This window comes from Lathamus discolor, chromosome 11 (genome assembly GCF_037157495.1).
Source record: "Lathamus discolor isolate bLatDis1 chromosome 11, bLatDis1.hap1, whole genome shotgun sequence".
Classification (NCBI taxonomy): domain Eukaryota; kingdom Metazoa; phylum Chordata; class Aves; order Psittaciformes; family Psittacidae; genus Lathamus; species Lathamus discolor.
In genome coordinates this window covers 8,154,997-8,176,315 of record NC_088894.1, presented here as the reverse complement: position 1 = coordinate 8,176,315, position 21,319 = coordinate 8,154,997, and the positions used below count along the sequence as shown (strand labels likewise).

The following is a 21,319-nucleotide window of genomic DNA, read 5'->3' as shown; positions in this document are numbered from 1 at the left end:
CAAGTCTGTCCTTTAAATCCTAATAAATATCTTAAGCGTGTGGTTTTTACAAACATATAACCTAGGTTAGGTTTGAGTAGAACAGTGTGTGGTGGTCTGTGTTACAAGAATGTCTCTTCTACCCTCATCCCAGAATTTTGTGGAGGATAGGGGATCGAGTGTGAATTTCTGCTGTGTGTCATCTGTTTTCTCTTTAAAGTGACTTAATTCGTGTTGCTTTATTGTGTCTGTGTTGTAATGGGGCAAAGTGGGGAGCGTCATAAGGCATAATCAGCTTTTTCTGTATTTGCAGACACAAGGAAATAATTGAGGCTGAATCTCAGCAATTCGGTATGTGGGACTTTAAGCACTGGTGTTTGGCTCTGACTTCATACCCCAGAGATGCCTCTGGCCTTTTTGTAGGATGATTCTTCTATCTATTACAGCAGAGCACTTACCTGTGGCTCTGAAAGTAAATGCATTAAACTCTCAAGTTTCTTTATTTTTGTGTGTTTTTTTTTTTTTTTCTTTCTTAATCTTGTCTGGATATTCATTATAAGTATTCAGGAGTCTTTCAAAGTTGGTGTTGATTCCTTGTTTGCAAATAAATTATTTTCAGGCAGATAGTCACCGCATATGCACATAAGCTTTGCTGCAGCATGTTACCCTGTTGTGTAAAAAATACCTCTTAAAACGACAGTAGAAATAGAACAAAACGGCAAGTTGAAACATGAAGTGAAACATGTTAAGCAGCACCCTTTGATATGTTTTTCCTTATGTTTTGCAAAAGGGAAAGCTTTTTGAATACTTCAGCTTCAAAATTTTGTTATAGCTCCTTCATCTGGCTATAGTGGGTGACTGAAAGCCAGAAAGTCAAAACTGAATAGGGAAGGTAGAAAGGCAAAGGCTGCAGCAGAAGCAATTCAGAAGAGTCGCATCATGGACTGAACCTGCCTATTACAAAAGACTTTGAGTCATTATGCGGAGAGGAAGTGTTAATCATGGCAGTGATAGAACTGAAACTGGGGATAAAGGGCGTAGTTGGAAAACTGACTTTGGCTGCAGAAAGTCCAGGTTCTGTTGCCATCAACCTGTCAGACAGTGGCTTGTTCCCTCTTACCCTCTGTAGACTACACCCCAAGATCCCTCCATTCCTGTTGAACTTGGCATGAGTCTTTGGCCCAGGCCTGAAACAACCTGGATTTAAAGAAAGCTAGAAGCTTCATGATATTAGATCTGATCATTGTCTGGACCTGGATTAGGGGACTGGATGATGAAGACACTAAATTCTGGAGATATAGAAGGCTGGGGTGGGGGGAGGCAGGAAGACAAGCAAGTGGAAACAATTTTCTACTATATTGGCATTCTGGGGGGTTGGGGGTGCGTGTGTTTGTTTAGTTGTGTGGAGTTTTGGATTTTATTTTCTGGTTGGGGTTTTTTTTTTGGTTTTTTTTTTTTTTTTTGGTGTGTGTGTGTTTTTGTGGTTTTTTTTTTTTGTGTTTTTTTTGTTTGTTCATTTGTTTATTTGTTTTGTTTTTTGTTTTGTTTTAAACGCATCTTCACTGGGCTCCAGGGTCATCTTGTCTGCATAATGGTGGAAAAGAAGTTGCTAACTTTTCAAATGAAGACCAAAGAGTATTCTCATAGCAAGGCTGTAGTGTAGGGAGTGTTTGAAATATTGGATCTATGACTCTAGCAATGTGGTATTATGTTTCCTTTCCCAGGTAGTTATCTTGCCTGGGCTTGACTGTTCTGTGGTAGGTAAAGGTATCCAATAAAGTTGAAGGCATGGTATCAAAGCTTGGGTCTATAAATGGTGGTTGCCTTTTCACTTCAGCTGATTAAAGCCCCTGTCCCATGGCTGTTGGACACATTGGTTCTGCTGGCAGGTGGCCTTACAGGCATGTTGTCTGCAAACATGTTTGGGACAGTGAACTATATAAACTTTTTAAGTTCCCACAGCTGATTTCTACTGAATATTTGAAGATTTCATGGCTTAAGACCACCTTTTCCCGTCCAACAAGCACTGCTCAATCAGAAAAGGAGAAGGGCAACCTCAGCTGCACATCTTACTTGCTACAGTTACTTGTCATGGGAATCTGTAGCCTGTGCTATTAGAGTTGAGCTGTTACTCTTTCTTTGCCTGAAATGAAGCAAAATGTTTCTATTTCTCTCTAAACAAAGCAATGCTGAGGTGGAAGTTGAACTGAATTTTAAAACCTGACTTTGCCTGTATTCTTGTCTTCTGCTATAAAAGCTATAGAGCATATTGTGTTTTCAGGAATATTAATTCAAGTAATGAGAATCACTGGCCAGCTGTCTCTTTATGAAATAATTTGTAAAAGTCTAAGTCAGATTTTGAATGCATTCTTTTCATTTGATATCCTTTTATTTGGAAATATGCCTTATCTCAGAATGATTCCTCTTTGGTTTATAACGGTTTTGTATTAGTTTGGTAGTCTTTTCCTTTATCCAAAAATTTGATCAAGAGGAGTCCTGAACTCTATGATGCTATAATTTGCTAGCCCAAAGAGAGGTCGCCACCGATTGCTGCTTGCAGGCATTACAACTCATACAGATTTAGATATTTAAGCTGGAGTTGTAATTAATTATATTATAACCCTTTTTAAGCCTATTTTAAGATTAAACCTTCCTTTTTTGAGTGTAATCAAAAAAGCACATTGTTGCAGGCAGTTTGAAATGAGAAGTGTTTCCTTTTTGAATGTAATAGTTGGCCTCTTGATCTAATTGTACCAGCCCAAAATTGTTACAGATTGTAAATCTGTGGATGATAGTAAAAGCTTTGGTTAGTGGTATTAGTGAATAGTTCTTAATACAAAAGTTTGTACTGACACCTACTGTGTACACGCACTGTGAAATCCAATTGCAAACTGTCTGGTCTCGGGGAGGGCGGGAAGTCTTTTGCTCAAGAACCTTCAGAGCATGAACAAGTAGTTTTATTGTGCCTCTAAACACCTGTTTCACAGGTTCAAGGAAAGGTTACTTTAGCTTGCTGCATGTAATTGTTTACAGTAGTGTATGAATTGGAATATGATTTCAGCAGCTTTATGTAACTGGATAAGAGTAAGTTGAGAACAGACAGTAGGCAAAGTATTGCTTTTATACTTTGTTTACTATCTTAATAGTAGACAAAGCAATCTTAATACAGAAACCCAGCTACTGGAATACTGGGATGTTCAAAACTATACTATTTCAACGCAGTAGGTAGAGAAGTGGCCAGAGTGCCTTCTAGCTGCCCCTCACTTACTATTAAAGTATGCCTTTTCTATTCAAAAGCATTGATAATTCCCTAGACATAGTGTTCTCATTATTTGGGAGACAATTCTTCTTATTTTTAAAAGCCTGACTATTTTCCTCTCTTTCCCAGGTGCTGGAGTTCTTTGTGTCACTGAGAGAACCAATGGATACACTTGCTTGAACACAGACAGAAACAAAAAGGAAAATCTTTTTCTTGTGGAAAAAATCTTCCTGGCAGAGGTGTTTTAGCTTAGACTTCTGAGCAGATTTTGGAGAACTTTACAAGTGTCCTTATTGTGATCACTGAGCATCCCCAAAGAACTGAAACCTTACATTAAAACACGTAATAGGGAACAGAACGTAGGAAACATGCCAACTCAGCCTCTCTTGGCATACATGGATGGACCGGATGGAATAGCTAGTACCGTTGGTGCACAGATGGAGAATAATGATGCCTCAATGACAATAAAAGGAACAAACACAATTTCTTACAAAAGCTTGCAGGAAAAGTTTCTCATGCAAGCTGAGGGATGCATGCCTCTGGACTGCATGTTCTGTGATGAGACTTTTAAACATCCTGAAGAACTTGGTAAGCATGTTTTAACACAGCATAGGCCCACTCTTTGTGAACCAGCTGTTCTGCGTGTTGAAGCAGAGTATCTTAGTCCTTTAGATAAATGTCAAGTAAGAACAAACTTGCCTTTACCAAACAATGAAAAAGACAGTGAAGAATTGAGTTGTAAGGTTTGTGGGCAAACATTTCGTGAGGCTTTTGATGTTGAGGTGCACATGAAAAAGCATAAAGATTCTTTCACCTATTGGTGTAATGTATGTGGAAGAAGATTTAAAGAGCCGTGGTTCCTCAAAAATCACATGAGAACACATACTGGAAAGCCTGGTTCTAGGAACAAGCACCAGCAAGGTTCTGAAAGTCCCATAACAATAAATGAGGTGGTGCAGGAACATGTAACTGAAAACGTAACGTCACCTTACAAAATTTGTATGGTTTGTGGTTTCCTATTTCACAATAAAGAGACTCTAATTGAGCATAGTAAAATGCACACCAAAGAATCGGTACCCAGTGGTGAAAGCCCCCAAGTGACTGGTGAACCTAATGCAGAAGAAACATCTCAGAAAGAGGAATTTTTTCGATTCTTGAACTTAAGACCAAACTCTGTTCCAGAAAACAAATCGCAAAAGCCTGTGAAATGGATAGCTGAACTAGATCCTTTCACCACATATCAAGCATGGCAGCTGGCTACCAAAGGTAAAATTGCAGTTGGCCGTGGCCAAACTAAAGAATTAGGGCATGAAGTAAGTACAGACAATGATGATTCATCTTCTGATAAAGAAGAACTCGGTGAAATTTGGAATGCAAATAAAGGTAGCCAGACTGAAACTACTGGGAAGTCAAGAGTAAATAAAAACAGCAGTTACACAGGAAATAGTAACTTATCCCAAGTCAAATTGAAACATCCCGGTGGTGAAGTGCCTTCTATGGAGATGGATTCTAAATTGTCCCAGAACAAAGAGAAACCAACACACTGTTCACAGTGTGGTAAAGCCTTCAGAACATACCACCAGCTAGTCCTTCATTCCAGAGTACATAAGAGAGACAGGCGGACTGATGCAGAGACTTCAGCTGTTTCCAGGACGTACTGTGCTGATATCATTGCAAGTCTGGATGAAAATGGAACAGGAGAACGGGTAGAAGGAGGCTCTGAAGATGGATCTGAAGATGGGCTTCCAGAAACACTTAATTTAGGTGAGTAGCGTTTTGAGCACATAAGTTTGAAATAGCTGTTACTGTATTGTTTAGGAACGCTTTAGAGCCAAAGAATGCATCTTGCTTTTCTCTCTTGTCTTTCCAAAACACAACCAGAGATATTAAATGTTATGGCAGGGGAAGGGGAAAAAGTTAAAATGAGGGGAACATAGGTTCTGACACCACACTTCTGAGATCCTTGAAGTTGTGTTGGGCCTTCTTGCAGCTATGATTTGGGTTACTGGAACTGAATACAATCAGTCCAGGAAAAGTCACTGTTTAAATAAACATATCCTCCTCCCCCCTGTTTACTGGGTGTTTTTCAGTGTTGCCTATCCTTTCTTGTCCAGCACATGTTTTTACATGTAGCATTTCTGAGGAAATCATTGCAGCTTCACTTTTTATTCCATGCATCTTGTAAGAAAGGGCAGAAAATGTCCAATGCTTTATAGCAGCAGTTAAGACCCTGTCAAGTAAAGAATAGTTCCAAACTTTTTCTATCAAACTGTAGGCTCTATGTTTCTTTTGAACAGTATGTAACTTGTCAGAACCAACAATTTTAAATTAGTTGCATAAGGACATGTATGCAAGCTATTAATATGTGGACATCATGTATGTAAGAGAGGCATATATTTAACTCCTCTTCCTTGAAGGATTGCTTAAAGTTCTCTTTAACAAAGTTGATAGGCTCAATCTGTATGTTACCCAGGATAAATTCTGCATTTCAGTGTCTTAGGAAAACAAGTTATACTGAATGATTCCTTAGTTGAAAAAGACTCTGTGTCTGGGGACAAAAAGGAACAGCAAAAGTCTTCTAGCTAATCTAGGACTTTAGTGTGTGACAAGCTTTGAGTCTGCATTTAAAGAACAGACACTTGCATAATCTTAAGAAAAGACACAATGTACAGAATGTCCTGGCAAACGCAACTAACTTTTCCATTTCTGGTAATGTGCAGCCCTTTATTTTGCCTCCAGTAACAAAGGAATGGAATTATTACCTAATGTTAACTTGCTTGTTTTGTTTCTCAGTGTCTTATCCTAAACTACAACAGCTTTCATTGTGGGATGCTGAGTCATGCTTATTGAGACATTATGTTTGTTTTAAACAGCTATGGCATGTCTATAGTTTAGCCATACTTAGCATTTCCAACATAAGAACTTTCCAATACACAGCTTAAAATGGTTCTTAGAAGTTCCTATCTATTATATAGCTAACATCCGTTTCAAGCAAAGCATCTCCTTCCTTCTCTTCCCACTGTAGCTTTCTAGTCAGCTTTGATTTGGATATTTTACTGAAGTTGTTTTGATGTTTTTTTTCAATTCAGCCTGCCAAAGAAATCATGTTGATTTGAATGGTGTATTGTGTAAGCTTTCTCCCGTCGTTAGACATTATGCTGTACTTGCCGCCCTCCAGTGGTAACTGCTGCTGCTTACACTTGAGTATAGCCAGCTTTTATCTGTGAATTTATTCTTTGAATACAAGTTTCACAGAACTAGCAACCGCTGTTACTTTCCTACTCCCATCTGTGTCAAAGCTTAAGCATTAATGCTTCTAGTGAAAGAATATTGCTCATTAGATCCAAGGCAGTCATTATAACAGGCGTGCCACTCCATTAGTTAGCACAGAAATAATAGTATTACGACAATTAATAAGAAACCCCATCTTTCTTCTTGCCTTCCTCCCTCAGAACACCTTCCTGTACTATGCCATGGTATGTCGAGCACCTTTACAGTCTGAATGATCATGCTCACACTTATCAAGCACTCCCTTTAATAAAAGAACACAGTTTAAACCCATGCTAATTTCTGCTATGGTCCAATCTCCATTAAGTTCCTGTAGGTCAATAAAGACAAAGGTTTTTGTTTTCTTCTCTGAGGCCTAGCTTTCCGTCTTATTTGTTGTCTTTCACTACATTACAGTCACTAACCACAGTGTTACTTGACACAGATGGAAAGCTTTTTAACTCTTATTCTCTTTGATTGCTAAGTGTGCAGCAGTACAGAACACGAAATGCTCATAGACTAGAGGAGTCGACAACAATTCATCATTCTGTGTTTTTCCTTAAAAAAAGATAGTTAAGATATTTATAGTTTAAAATGAGACTCCAAATTTGCCTTTGCTCTTCATAATATAGCTATATTTTCTTCCAAAGATAAACATGAAGATGTTTTGGAAAGAGCAAAAGTTAAAAACCTTGGAGCCTCCAGAGAATGCAGCTATTGTGGAAAGTATTTTCGCTCAAATTATTACCTCAATATTCATCTCAGAACTCATACAGGTAAATGGGCTTCTCCTTTGTGGGAGGGGAAGGAAGTCTCCTGAACTCAGTTGGATAGGATGGTTTGTTTTGCTGAAGAAAATTACTGAAGAATTACAGATATTAAGAACAAAGTTTAATGCTTAAAAAAACCCACCAAATCTGATTGAAATTTCTTGGAAGGAATTATTTACATCAGTGTAAATCTTTTCAAATAGGGGTAATTACGTTACTGTTAAGATCACAATATGTTTGAAAACATCAATTCTTTCTGCTTTTAGCAGTCTAGCAAAAAGTTTTGGGTTTGTGGTGTGCTTTTCTTAATATAAAGAAACAAACCCAAACCAAACAACCTATTTCCCAAGTACTAAGTTGATCATTTGCCAGTTGCTGCTACTTGGGAAAAGCTATGTCTGTTTTTCAGTTCAACTTCTTATTTTCCATAGCCAGACAAACTTTCTACTCCTGTTAATATATGTCCCTGTTTCTTTTGAATTGGCTCTATTTATAGATGAACTGTAACATTTGTGTTGTTGAATAGCACACTTGTGGTATGATCAAGGGCTACAAATTGTTGGAGTTGACCCACAGTTATACTTCATGCTTATCTCTGCCAAACATATTGTCAGCTACCATCTCCATACATAGCCAGTGTGTGGAAAATATCTTCGTTGTAGCCAGGAGATGTCACTGTAGTTAGTAAATGTAGAGAGATGTAGTTCTTTGAATGATGTAGATGAGTTCGGGAGTTAGGAGTATGTGTGAGGGAAAAGAAAATATTTTACTGTATCACAGTCTACGTTATTCCCATGTCTTTAATTGTATTAAAGACTTCAATCAAATTGTGTCAAACTATTGACTGATAAAACTGTGTTTCAGGTGAAAAACCGTACAAATGTGAATTCTGTGAGTATGCAGCAGCACAGAAAACTTCACTGAGGTATCATTTAGAGAGGCATCACAAGGACAAGCAAGCTGATAGTGCAGCAGACGTGAAAAGTGACAGCAAAGTTTCATTGCAGAGTCAGGAGCTCTTGCTGGCTGCTGTTGGTGCTCAAGAAACCAAAAATTCGAAGAAGCTTTTTGATTGTGCCAAAGATGCTGTGTGCTGCCCAGCTACCAAGCAGCAAAAGGAAGTTTTGTCCTTGAACAATGCAATAGGCAGCACAGTCCTTTTAAAAATGAAAAATAATTCTAGGGAATTGAACAAAGGTTCCGTTTGTAACAATTCAACTAAAATACACGAGAATGTGTCCACTCCTTACCCAGAAAAACTAAAGGCTGAGAAGGAAACAAAGGAAGCTCAGCCCTGTATTCCTTATAAAAGAGAGAGAAAGGAATCTGTGGCATCAGAGGGAGATGATGTCCAGTATGTTTGTGCTGTAAAGGGTGGAAAAATTGTGAATGATGTGCGAGAGTGCACTGGAACCTACAAACACAAACCTGTGGTGGACTCTCAAGAAAAGCCCTTGAACTTATCTATTGGGACTTCACAAGAATGTGCAGTGGTTTCAACTAAAGACCTGCTAGCACCCAGCACCTGTTCATTTTGTGGTTACAGAACATTTTACCCAGAAGTCCTAATGATGCACAAGAGGCTGATGCACAAATACAATCCTGACACCGTTAACAAAAATGGCTGTAGAAATAAGGCTCTAGCTAAAGCCAGACGCACTGGATGCCCTCCAGCTCTGCTTGGTAAAGATGTGCTTCCTCTGTCTTTTAATACTAATAGAAGTAAGGCTTCCCCATCTACACAGCAAAAACAGTTGCAAACAGGGAAAGCTAAACAATGTCACCCTCCACAGAACAAAGTCCCTCTCTTTTCCTTGACTGACTCAAGCAGCACAACCCCAAGTAACCTCAAGTTTCATAAACAGCAAAGTAATATTGGAGCTCAGGCAAATAACTATAGACAACCTCAGCAAGAAATGCACTCCAGTTCCAGTATCTCTCCAGTATTGGACAGAGTAAAAAGATCTGAATCTAAATTCAAAGCTCCAAGTGTCCCAGTGTCTCAATCTGGTCTAGTAAGCAGCAGTATGAATGCGGCTCTCGACTCCCACCTAAACGAATCTGCCTGGCCTTGTCATCGAGGAAGAGACTATCTCTGTGGTAAATCTGTGAGCAATGTAAATCTAGACTATGGTGAACCATCTTCTAAACGAATGAAACCTAACCTGTTAGCTGTTGAACATACTGACTCTCCAATGGCTAATTACAGAAGATACGAAATGGGCAGATTTCGTGCTGCAAACAGATATGCAAATCTGCTACCTCAGGAATGTTCTCGCACCAAACCTGCGTCCTCTGTTTTGCCAACCAAACAAGGGCTTCTGAATTCAGATGATATTGATCCTCCTAACGTATTGACTGTTCTCAAACCTTATGAGCCATATAGCTCTGGATCACTTTACAGTTCTTGTGGATCTAGCAATGGCCAAGTAACCAGCTCTGCAGTAGAAGGTACTGTATCTCCTTCCTAGTTAAATCGTAGAATTGTAGAATGGTTAGGGTTGGGAAGGATCTGAAGATCATCCAGTTCCAACCCCCTGCCATGGGCAGGGGCATCTTCCACTAGACCAGGCAGCTCAAGGCTATGTCCAACCTGGTCTTGTCTCAAACCATTGCAGTGTCTTAAACGATTACAAAGAAAGGCAAATTAAATATAAATAAATGCATACCCGCCTTGAAACAGAGAAAATAAAACTGTACTTAGCATTTTACCAAGTCCAGCAAGTGCTTGGGTTTTGAATTTAAAATCCAAGTTCAGCAAACTCCTGGCTTGTGGAATTAGGCATGGTAGGTCTGAATTTTAAAGTGGTATTTAAAGTTCCTCAAGTTCCCTCCTCTTCCCCTGCCATGGGTTTCTGATGGCAAACATGTATTGTCTGCTCATCAGAGCACTCCAGACATGCTAGCTTATCCAGGATATGGAATGAGCCTTTCTGTTTAATATACAAGATGTCTTGGACTGTCTGGAATACTAATAAAACCTCTTATAAAAAAAAAAAAAGGTTGTCACAGACAATTGTTCCCTTCAGTTGGAGAAAAGGGTGTATTACAAATCGTAAAACTGATTTAAAAGCTGATTTAAATCTTATACCTCTGTTCTTCAATGGGTTTTTATAATGTTTAGGTTTTAGTAGGAACAATACCTTGTTAAATCAAGACAATGTATTTCTGCTATTCTAATCATGGTTTCTCACTGCACTAGGTTGTAATGCTTTGTGGAAAACTGGGACTAGTGGAGATGAATGTTTTGGGATGTATTTGGAAAACTGGCACTTTCATGAAATACATGTTTTCTGTGTTCTCAGTCAACATCTTCAAAACTTGGCAGGACACCAAGATTCATAGGTGCTAGGTGATATCTAAGCAGTTGTCTGTTTGTAGAAGATGATATTTATGTCTTTGAGCTGAGGTCAGTACTGACTTGGCTATAAATATAGGAATTTCAATTTTGAAATGAAGATCCTGTTATAAAAATGAAGAGTGTGTCTTAAAGCCTCTGCTAAGTTCTTAAACTCTGAATACTCCCATTCTCTGGAAGCAGTCAGATTATTCTTCTGAGGTAGTCTTGGGTTCATAACAAGCAGGGGTGTGTTGTTACCTTCGGTCAGAGTGAACTGTGAAATACTAAATCTCCATTTAGTTATGTGGCAAAAAATGTATTCATTAACTGTGTTCTGGTTTTTGTTTGCTTGTTTTAAGGTCGTGGCTTCATAAATATTCAGTCTTGCTAGTGGGTTGTGGAAGGATGAAGGAAAGTGTTACAGTTCTGTTTCTAGTCTAGGTAGGGAGTGGATAAAGGAAAAGCCAGCATCACAGTTGACTCACTGAAATGGTTGTGAAATAGAGTTAATTCTTAGTTTCATGAAGAGTGTTGTCTGTGTACCATGAACTGTACCATGAATTGCTATGAGGAATGTAAAATGGGCACTAGGTTATGCATAGAATGCAGAGGGACAGGCAGAAGGACAAATGTTGCTGTCTTTTGATTCCTAGTGATCGGAGAGAATGAAATACAGGCTTTTTTTCTGAGCACAGAAGTTACTCGTGCAGCTGTGGAATTTAGTGTTTTGCAAGACTCTTTATTTACTTTTTTTAAATTAGTGGTTGATAGCAACTATGAACTTAATCTGTGATCTCAACATCTGAGGGAGGACATGGCTGTCCTTACAGACTAAACTATGTTAATTTGTTGTGACTGAGGATTTGTGCCTAACGACATTGATATCTGTTGATTCAGGATTTTGAGGGAATGCTCTTGATGTTACGTAAAACCCTATTTTTATGAAATCAGGAAGGGGGAAGTAAAAAATTATTGCAGCTTCAACTAGCTAGATGAGTAGTCTGCTCTGAGGACTAGATGGTGGGCAGTCTCTTACTTCTTTCTACCATTATTGCACATTGGGAATAGGGAAGTTCTCTTGTTTTGCCAGTAGTTGCAGTGAAGTTGGCCTGCTGATGTACCAGTTGATGCAGTATTATTTTTAAACAATGACTTCACTGGAATCCACCTTGTTCTTCTTTTGCAAGTTCCACCTGTCTGCCAGAAAAATCTCAGTGGTAGGCTTTTCTTCCTCTTCTTTGCAAGCCTGGAGACACTAGCTTGTAGTCAAGAACTTTCTACTGTTTCTTGTTACTTAAGAGTTCTCAAAACTATGGCTGCAACTAATTTGACAGTATTGTTGTCATGGAAATAAAGATTTCATTGTTACATGGTGCTGTCTCGGGGCAAGAAAAGCAACTTTTTATGGCTGTTACCTGTAGTGGAAAGAGTTGTGAAACAAGACCTCCTCTATGGGGTTTTCTTAATAACCTCAATAAAAGCCATGTGTGATAAAATGTAGGGAGTTAAGGCCAATTTCCTAGTTTTCCAACCAGCCTGCCTAGAAGTACCCAACCCAAGCCTTTGATAGTTGAGAGGGTATAGAGTAGCAGATAGGCAAACTTCTCAGTATGGGAGCTTTAAGGTGGGTGGAGATTGTGAAGATGAAAGCTTCTGCAGATTCTTTGTTAAAAAGTACAACTGTATGTAAGAGTTGCAAGTCCTCAAAGATGTATTTTGTAAGATACCATATGCAAAGTACTGCAGGTGTAGACCTGAAGCTTTCTGTAGTCTTTTTATCGAACTCTGGCGATATTATAAAACATGATGACAAACCTTTTTAAGGGCCTGTGTGCCTTGTGGCAACATTATTTAGGTCCTATGAACATGTTGCGTTGCATGTTAAATGCTGGATCAAGTTGTCATGAGAATATGTTCCACTTGGCAAACTTGATTAAAGCATGATGCCATCCGTTACTGCTTGTAAGCTCTGCCATTCTGTGTTGCCCTGAAGAGACAGAAACATTCTGAAACCACTCAGTTTGTGTTATTTTCAAATTAGTTGCCTTTGCAATGGCAGTGTGCTATCAAGGATAACCTGTTGGCTGATTGATCTGGCAGAGGCTGCAAATTAAAGACAATTGCTCATGACACACTCCAATGGCTTTGTAGATTCTGTTGAAATATTAATTTAGCTTTGCCATTTTAATTTAATTAAAGCTTGCTAGGTTTTTTCAATGCTGCATTTAAAGCTTTCATGGAATATGGATGGCAGTTGGGCTTTTTGTATCCTGTGGGACTAATGGTTCCTGACTTTTTTCCTTAATTTTATGAAGTGTTTTTGACTGCTTGCTTAAGTTAAGAAGACTTAGTATGGAACAGGCATTGATTTCACATCTATAAATCTGAATTAATGGTCTCAGATAAACATGAAATTACCTGTATACTAGACTGAAAATTGCTTAACAAAGGTCTTCAAGTAAATGTATATTAACACTCTTTAAAGTGTCACAGTTGCCATATAATCTATGATGGCAATAATGTAGTATACCCGTTTTTTCTCTCAAAATTCAATTTCCAGACAAATACAAAGGCTAGATATGTTGGTGTCATGCACGAAAGTACTACAGCACTTAAAACTTCTGCAGTGAAGTCTGCTGTGTGATGAGTTAAGCAAAGAAATTTCTTGCAAATAAATGAGCAAAATCTGGAGAGATGGACATCATGTGTCCAGCTTAGAACAAATCTGATGATCAATACTTGTCATTCTCCCTGTGTTTGTGCTGGATACTAAATTTAACCTAATCTTCAGTAGGACTAGGAATATCTGTTGTTTTGGGCCCTGCTGATGAAACTATTAGTGTTAGCATCTGTGGTATTGTGGGATTCTGGATGCTGACATAGCCTTGCTTGCAACTGAATGTCTGACCAATTCAATTAGCAGGAAATAACTCTAACTTCTCTATGTTAATTTTTGTCAGGAAAGAGATCAGTGTCATACCAACACTTACCTAGCAGTGTGCTACAGAAGCGAAGTTACGAAAGCTTCATTGGTAACACACACTTTCGACCAAGTGACAAGAGGACTTGATCATTTACTTCAAGAAACGGTAAATAAACCTTTTGATCTAATTGTTACTTTAATGTTGTGTCATGTACTTACAGCATCAAAGGTTGCTGCATAGCAAGATAAGAGGTCATGAAAGTCTGAACCAGAACAGCTGAAAATACAAACTCCCCCTCTTCCATGAAGTGAATCAAATACTAGTGCAGTAGTATGTTACTTTGAATAGTGGTAATGGCTTGCATAAGAGAAACATAGATGCTTTTCTAAAAGAAATGGAAGGTCTAAGAGTTAGGTAAATGTACTAATGAGTTACAATACCAGTGGGAAGTGTTCAATGAGGTGCTTTCCCCTTAAGTCAGTACTTGAGGGTTGAAGAGCCTTGTGTGGAGAAGGAGAGAGGAAGTGCTGTTATCACAATTCATGAATTCTATGGGAGGTTATGCTGGTTAGTCCTTCCTGAAAATATAGATGTTACTCATTTTCAGCTTCTGAAGATTGTGACGATTGCCTCAAACAGCAACTCTTTTATTTTTATTTTTTATTTTTTAATGGATTATTTCATAGAGAGGTAGCCGATAGCTATTGGACAGTTTCTTTGTGTACTGGAGAGGTTACTCTAAATAGTTTTTTCTTTGTTTGACTGAGGAGTGGGTGTAGCTTCTTAGAGAAACCAGTCAAGTGAAAAGAATTAGCCTGGTATTCTGGATTCCTGTGTTTCATCTCTTCAGTTGTGTAGCTGTATCTCAGACCTTAACCACCCCATTGTGTTTGCAACATTCTTAAGCTGCTAAAGAGATAGGTACTCTATAAGACTATAAATAAATATATCTCTGTGCTTTTTCCAAACCCAGAGCTACAGGTAATTTCCCTCATTCAAATTTAAGAAGAAATGTCTTGAATGCTATAGTATGTGGACCAGCACACACTATTTTACGGAAAGATTTAGCATATCTGGGGAGCAGAGCTATTTGACATCTAGTTGACAGCTTTTAAAATAAATTGGTTTATTTCTTGATAATCTTTTAGTCTTCCTTCTTTTATTATCCCCCAAGTAAGCATATTCTCACCTAGTTCTGCTTGTTTAAACTCAACTTCCTGCCTGTATTTCTATGTGGGACTTGAGTATCTTCAAAAGTAGTCTTGATTGCCAGCTTTTATTTGACAAATGAACGACACAGACCTTATGTGGCAGTACCAATTTCTAAATACACTTATGGAAGGATATGTAAGAAATTCCCTTTATGTTTTAAAGATACAAAAAATGTGTTGTACTGATTTATATTTGTACAACACAAAACTATATTTTTTCTTATTTTTTTTCTTTTTTTTTTTTTTCTCCTAGGTCTAAGGATACAAGTGCATGTTCTATGGATTTATACCTGCAGTTCATCTCTTGAGGAAAAATGAATGGTGAAAGCTACTGAACTAAGCTGTGATTGTACTATATATAGAAACACTACAGTTTTATAATACTGGTTCTGTTAACATTTTGTACCAAATAGCCATAAAAAGTAGTCTAAACAATTGGGTTATGAAGGTGTGTGGAGAATGTTTATCTTGACATTGACTTTTAAGTATTTTTCATTAGAATTAATTGACCAAATATTAAGTAGGAATTATATTTTTACATACTTGAGTGCTGCTGAAGAGTTTCTCTTTGAAAGAATATATAATCCTTGCACCTCAGGTAACTGTAAATACTGAAGTTGAAATCCTGTTGGCTTAATGCTTCTTTTTCATAAGGTTGAAAGTTTCTCATCTTTTTTTCTGTTGAACTATGTTAGTTTTTTAAAACAATTTCCAAATAAACTGTCTGAAACTGTCCAGTTAATAAATGTTGTGAACATCAAAGCAACGGTGCTGCCATTTTGCTTGTATATGTTGTATATGCTGCCTTGTATATGTTTGGACCATAATGTGTTGGGGAGGGATCTGTTTCCCTGGGGTTGTTTCCAGCATATTTTTAAATGCAAGGATGAGGCAATACTTGACATTTGGATTTCAGTGTGGTGTTCCTGAAATGTGGTTGGATCCTCCTCTTGGCATTGCTTGCTGTTCTTCAGAGAAGCCTTTTAGACATCTCTACCAACGTACAAACTTTTACAGCAGCAAATACCTAGGACTTGCATGAGAAACAATATTAATCTAAATATTTCAAATGTTTAGTTTTGTACTAAACTCAGTGCAGTTACTTTTAGAGGAGAAAACTACTTTGCACCTTTGTCCAAACTGTAGTCACAAACAGACTTGCAATATGAATATGGGATCTACAGACTTCAAAAGGGATGTGGCTATGGTATAGCCTGCTTGACTGTGCTTGGAAGCTTCTTGATGTCAAATTTTAGCATCTAATGGGTGTTTAAAGTAAGTGAGAAATAACCTGTAAATGGGAGAATATCTCCTTTTATTTTTGTGTAAAGACAACAAGAGTTTTTTCTAATGCACATGCAGTTTAATTTTTGTAAAGGGAAGATGGCCAGTTACCAGCCAGTAAAGCACAGTTGTTGCATATTTTGACTTGCATTCCCTAGTTGCTTCTCACAAAGCCTGTAGTTTAAAGACTTAATTCCTTCTGTACCTGACTTTGACTTCCACATATTTTAGTAAAACAACAAAAATGAAAAATTTTGCACTGTTCATTTTGCTCTCTTCCCTCACACAGCAAATGTAAGATAGCAAAACCTGGAAACTCTTGTTTTTTCATTATGCAACTTGAGATGTTCCAGTTGTATGTCTTAGTTCCTGTATATGGGACCTATTTTTAATGTCTCTGTAAACTGGCGATGTAATGAAGTGCTGTGTATCAGGAAATTGTACACTATTTACCTTTTTTCCTGTTCATAAGCTGAGCCATATGTACATAATCTAGATTTTTGGTTTCCTAGTTTTGCACTTTTATAGCCTATTTTTTGAAGATGAATTCACTTGGAAAATGGTTAATCTATTTTTTTTGTGTGATCTTTCAATGAGTCTTATAGAATGCATGCTGTAACGATCATGTGTACCTTACGGGGTTCTGTGATTTAAAAGTACGGGGCTGGGTTTTAGAATGTTTCAGCAAACACACCTAAGACTTGTTTGATTTTAATATCTCTTCATGCTGGTACAGTTTCCCTCAAGGCTTTTTTTTGGGTAGGTATCTTGGGGTTGGAATGAAAATTGGACATGAAAAGACTTATTTTCATGGCAGCTCAGCCCTGTACTTCAGAATACACTTTGCCCATCAGTATTAACTATTGGGATACTACTGGTTTTGTATGTTTCTTTGGAAATAACAGTGCATATATAGAGGTACAAATTGTTGATTTTTTTTCTTTTTTTTTTTCCCTTTATGTATTTATTTCATTCCATTTTGTTTTATTTTAATTGTTGAAACCGGAAGTCATCAAGCAGTAGGCACACATTACTCATTTAATTTATGATGTATTTCACTTTAGTTGAGTATATTATTACATGTGGATGTAAATATAGACTTGGTGTTTTGCAAAACTGGTTTGTGTGTCTTGCTTTTAAAGCTTGAAGTGAATTGCCTGGAATCTTGTATTCACTTGACCTTTTTGTCATACTTGCACTGCTGGGGAGGGGGGAGAAGGAGAACCTGCCAATAACCAGAACCAAATTCATGCCTTGTTCGGTTTCTTATATTAAAATACTGAGTCACTTCCCAGAAAATCTGTGAGGCTGAAGAGGAAAATTCTTTAACATAATGAAAAAAACTTGTTTCTTTCAGTTGTTTTCCTTCAAGAAAGGAAATTGAGTTATTGTATACAATTTTTGTGGTCATAAAATAGAGGGGAGCAAGGATTTGTTTTATTGGTGAGGCTTCAGAATTTATATGGGCTTAAACTGTTTCTGAAACCAAATGAGTTCTGAGAGATTTCTAGGTCTGATGTGTTCTTGGAGCTCGGCTGAGGTGTTAGACCTCACCAACAGATCTGACCATATCTCAAAGCTAGATTGTGAGTTGGAAGACAGCTAGAAAATACTTATCAAAGGCAATTAATTCCCGAGAGAAAGGGAGCTCATCAGATGAGAGTCCTGATATGCATCAACTGTATTCAGGGTCACTTGTATGAGTGACCACAGCCTTGTTGACATCACAGGTTCAGCTTTTGATTCTTGTGCTTGGCTGGTGCTTGTTGCCATGATAAGGCTGGTAGAAGCAGGTTAGACTAGTTTCTTCAATAAAAGCAGTGCTGTTTGGGGAGGATAAAAGCTTCAAAGTGTGGGAGCTTAATAAAATCATGTGGTGTGTAGATCTGTCACTTGCTTTGGAAATAGCTTTATAAGTCCTCTTTATGGTCAACCACAGCTTTCCTTTGGTGCCTCTTAGGAATGCCAGGAGTCCTTCTTTATTATGCCTTTAGAAGTTTCAGATCAGCTAGGCTGACTTAAAGGTAATAAATGTGTTCCAGTGACTTTGGGTATTGGATGCCTGCATTGCTATACCAATTTATGAGTTGTGCAAGCTGTTGAATTAAAAGTCATATTAAAGAGAAGATCTCATCAACTGATTGAGAGGGAGGTATTAGATACAGAACCAGTACAAGGATATTCAACTGAAGGTTGAAACGTCTTTTTGGCTTCAGATGCTTTGCATCTTTGAACAGTGTGGGATTTTTGGAGGTGCTACTGTGTCTGTTTTGTCATGTAATTAGTTCCTTAATTATGAGCTACGTTAATACTGCTGAAACACTTTTTTCTGCTATTCTTTTGAGATAAAGGTTATTCCCAGCCAAAGATGGGTTATTGGAAAGGCTAAGATTGGGAGAAGGCCAAAACCAAAGAGATAGAGGCAGTAGGTAAAGCCAGGGTCTTTTTTCACTGTTGGGGTTGGTAAAGATGCTGGAGCTGAGGTGTTGGTAAGTCATGCTCTCAACCCCTTGGGCTGCTCTTGTTTCCGCCATGATCATGCCAGTGAAGCCCTGCTTTTGCATGGTAACCTGTGGAGTGCCAGGTTCTGTTTGTTACCCTGCTTGGAGGTATCAGAGGACGTAAAAGTTCTGTCTTAAAATGTTGGAAGACACAAGTGAAATAACAGTTACAGACAGTGTAAGACCAGCATCAAAAGCACTTGTTTGAGGGATCTTCCTAGGCTTTTAATGAATTACCAGTGAAGATACATAGACTACTGTATGTCATGAGAATACAAAGAAGCAACTTTTTCTCTTATGAGGAAGAATATTAAATTACAAAAGTTTCTTCTTTCCCTTTGTGAAATCAAAATATACGATTGTTACTGAGCAGATTTCTCTGTTCATTTGCTCACATTTGAGGAAAGTGCGTTTAATTAGGATTAGCAAGTCTAAATTGCAGATGGTTCTCAGGGGAAAAAATACTTGAGTGCATTCATGACATTAAAATCAGTACATTTAATTCAATTTCATCTTAATATTAATTCATAACATCCAAAGTAGTAGTTCCTGCAGAAGATATTCACATGATTTAGGATTAGTGGTGAAAATGAGATCCAGCATTTCCAAACATGCTACAGCATGATTACCATGTGTAATTATGCAGATTGAGTAGCTACAGGCTAATTACAAGCATGCCTATTTTGACATGTATTGTCGTCTGTAACAAGGGTCAGTCATATGATATATAGTTTGGAATTCATTATTGGTAGGTGCAGAGTCCAGTATTGGGTCGCATGTGAAATACTGGGAAGACCAGTAGCTATGGTGCATCATTCCAGAGGGTGGGCTGCTGGGTTGAGCGTAAAGAAGCTTAGAACTAGGGAAACCTGGATTTTGGTAATACCGCTCCCTCTTTGGAAGTTTTCTCCCTTTTATTCTCCTACACACAAAATACCATAGCTGTGGGCTGAGCTGAGGAGGTCACTTCTGCTGTTGTGTGACACTTCACAAGCGCGTCTCTCCTTGTGTAAGGTGGGAAAAGGCTGTTACCAGCAGTCTGCGTGGGGAGCAACCCTAAAGAGGCAGCATCACCCCGCTTAACTCGCTCTGGGATCAGGAGATGCGGAAAAAGCGATCGCACAGCATCGGGGTTCCTCCTGCTCATGGGAGTGCAGAGCGTGTTTGGGCATTAGATGGCGGTGTTGGCAAGAGAGAGCCGCCCGTCACAGGGCCAGGGAATTGATGAGCCACGAGCAGCCGCAGCGGCTGCCCGTCCCCAGGCAGAGGTTACTTTAGATTCTTAAATTAATTCGCGGCTGTATAAAAGCAGATACAAATAACACAAACGCAGAACGGCCCCGGAACAGGCCATACAGCCCAAAGATGTTGATCGAGTTGAATAATCTATAGCAGAAATCACAGCAGAACCAAAAAACTTCCCTGACAAGTGAGACGAACCGAAGGGAATTGGTAGATACAGAAACGTTCTCTCTGGTTTTCTCTTCTCACCCTATCAATATTTACTGAAATGTGTTGCTACAGAGCAGATTTAGCAGCAGTTTAGCTGCTGGCTACCATTATATTTGACTGCTCGAGATTTTGCAATTAATTAAATGATGCATTTAATAACGTGGTGCACATCACTGTGAGACACATTGCTCCGTGCGATTCTTAGGTACAAAACTATTTGCAAATCTGGTCTGATAAATAATTACTGAACGCTTTGGCATTTAAACTCATTTTGCACGTCTAAAATATTTTCATTAATCCTCTCTGAAAGTCATGACCTAATTACTGATTTCTTTTTTGTCTTGGTGAATAATCACTTGCAAAGAACCTTTCTGGGATTTCATTCCTCTATCTTCAGTGCGGTTATTGGAGCAAGTGGTAAATAGTGAGCCAGAGCCTGTGTTACCCGTCTGAGCTGAGGAAGCAACAGGCTGCTCAGGTTTCTGGTAATTCTGGAAAATCAGGGAATAGTTTTCACTTAAAGAATGCCCCCTCTTATCAAATAAAAAAGAAAGTTCCCATTTAGTCATGAAATATGTTATTTCAGTTTAGGGCACTTCTGAATTTTTAATATATATGTGTATGTGCTCAAAAATCTAATTAAACTTTGCTAAATAAAGTAATTCTGAGCAAAGCAAATGAAATTTTAATGCCAAAGTTGAGCATAAATAGTTCAGAGGAAAGCGAAGATCAGAACAACTGAGTGAAATCAGAATTAATTTAATGAATGCCAAAGCGGATTTTCACCAAACTTGCACTTCTTAACTCCTGTGTTCTGCCAGCTCTCTCCCACCACAGCCTCCCAGCAGTCTGCAGCTTTTCAGCCAGCAGGCCGATACATCTGCTGGTTTCCGCCCTTGACCTTATCATTGTTGTCCAGATAACATCTTTTCCAGGCTCAACGTTTTGGTAAGCTTCAGTGCAAGCGGTACCTTGGCTGAAGGCTCTTCCCAGAGGTAGCATCGGGCACCCACTCTGTGCATCCACCAAGTCGAACAAAGGTGAGATGTGGTACTTTGTAACTGCTGTTTCTTTTTGATTTACCCTCAGCATTGTGGTAGGGTTTGTATTCCTTGTCTCCCTCCCTCTGCAACTGTTCTGTGAGGTTAAAGGGTAACTGGGCTCAATGTTTGTGTTCAAATTGGGTCTTGTAAAAGTCTGTTTTTAGCAGATCCTAAACCTGGGCCTTGGACATTTTGACAGAATCTGTTTTCAGGTTGAAAAATTTCTTTCCCGATAAGAATTTGGGTTGTTTTCCTGTTTGACTCCACAAGCCCGCGCTGATCATCTTTA

At 38.4% G+C, this 21,319-nt stretch overlaps 1 protein-coding gene across 4 annotated transcripts in view; it reads left to right on the top strand.

Annotated features, from left to right (window-relative positions):
• ZNF217 (zinc finger protein 217) overlaps positions 1 to 17,150 on the top strand; it is a 28,755-nt gene extending 11,605 nt beyond the window's left edge. For all 4 annotated transcript variants that reach the window (XM_065691353.1, XM_065691356.1, XM_065691354.1 and 1 more), the window contains exons 2-6: positions 3,368 to 5,002; positions 7,156 to 7,281; positions 8,140 to 9,726; positions 13,576 to 13,704; positions 15,004 to 17,150. In XM_065691353.1, the coding sequence (XP_065547425.1) occupies positions 3,607 to 5,002; positions 7,156 to 7,281; positions 8,140 to 9,726; positions 13,576 to 13,685 (3,219 nt within the window). In that variant the 5' untranslated portion in view covers positions 3,368 to 3,606 and the 3' untranslated portion in view covers positions 13,686 to 13,704; positions 15,004 to 17,150. The remainder of the gene's footprint in view (positions 1 to 3,367; positions 5,003 to 7,155; positions 7,282 to 8,139; positions 9,727 to 13,575; positions 13,705 to 15,003) is intronic.
• The last annotated feature ends 4,169 nt before the right edge of the window (positions 17,151 to 21,319 follow it).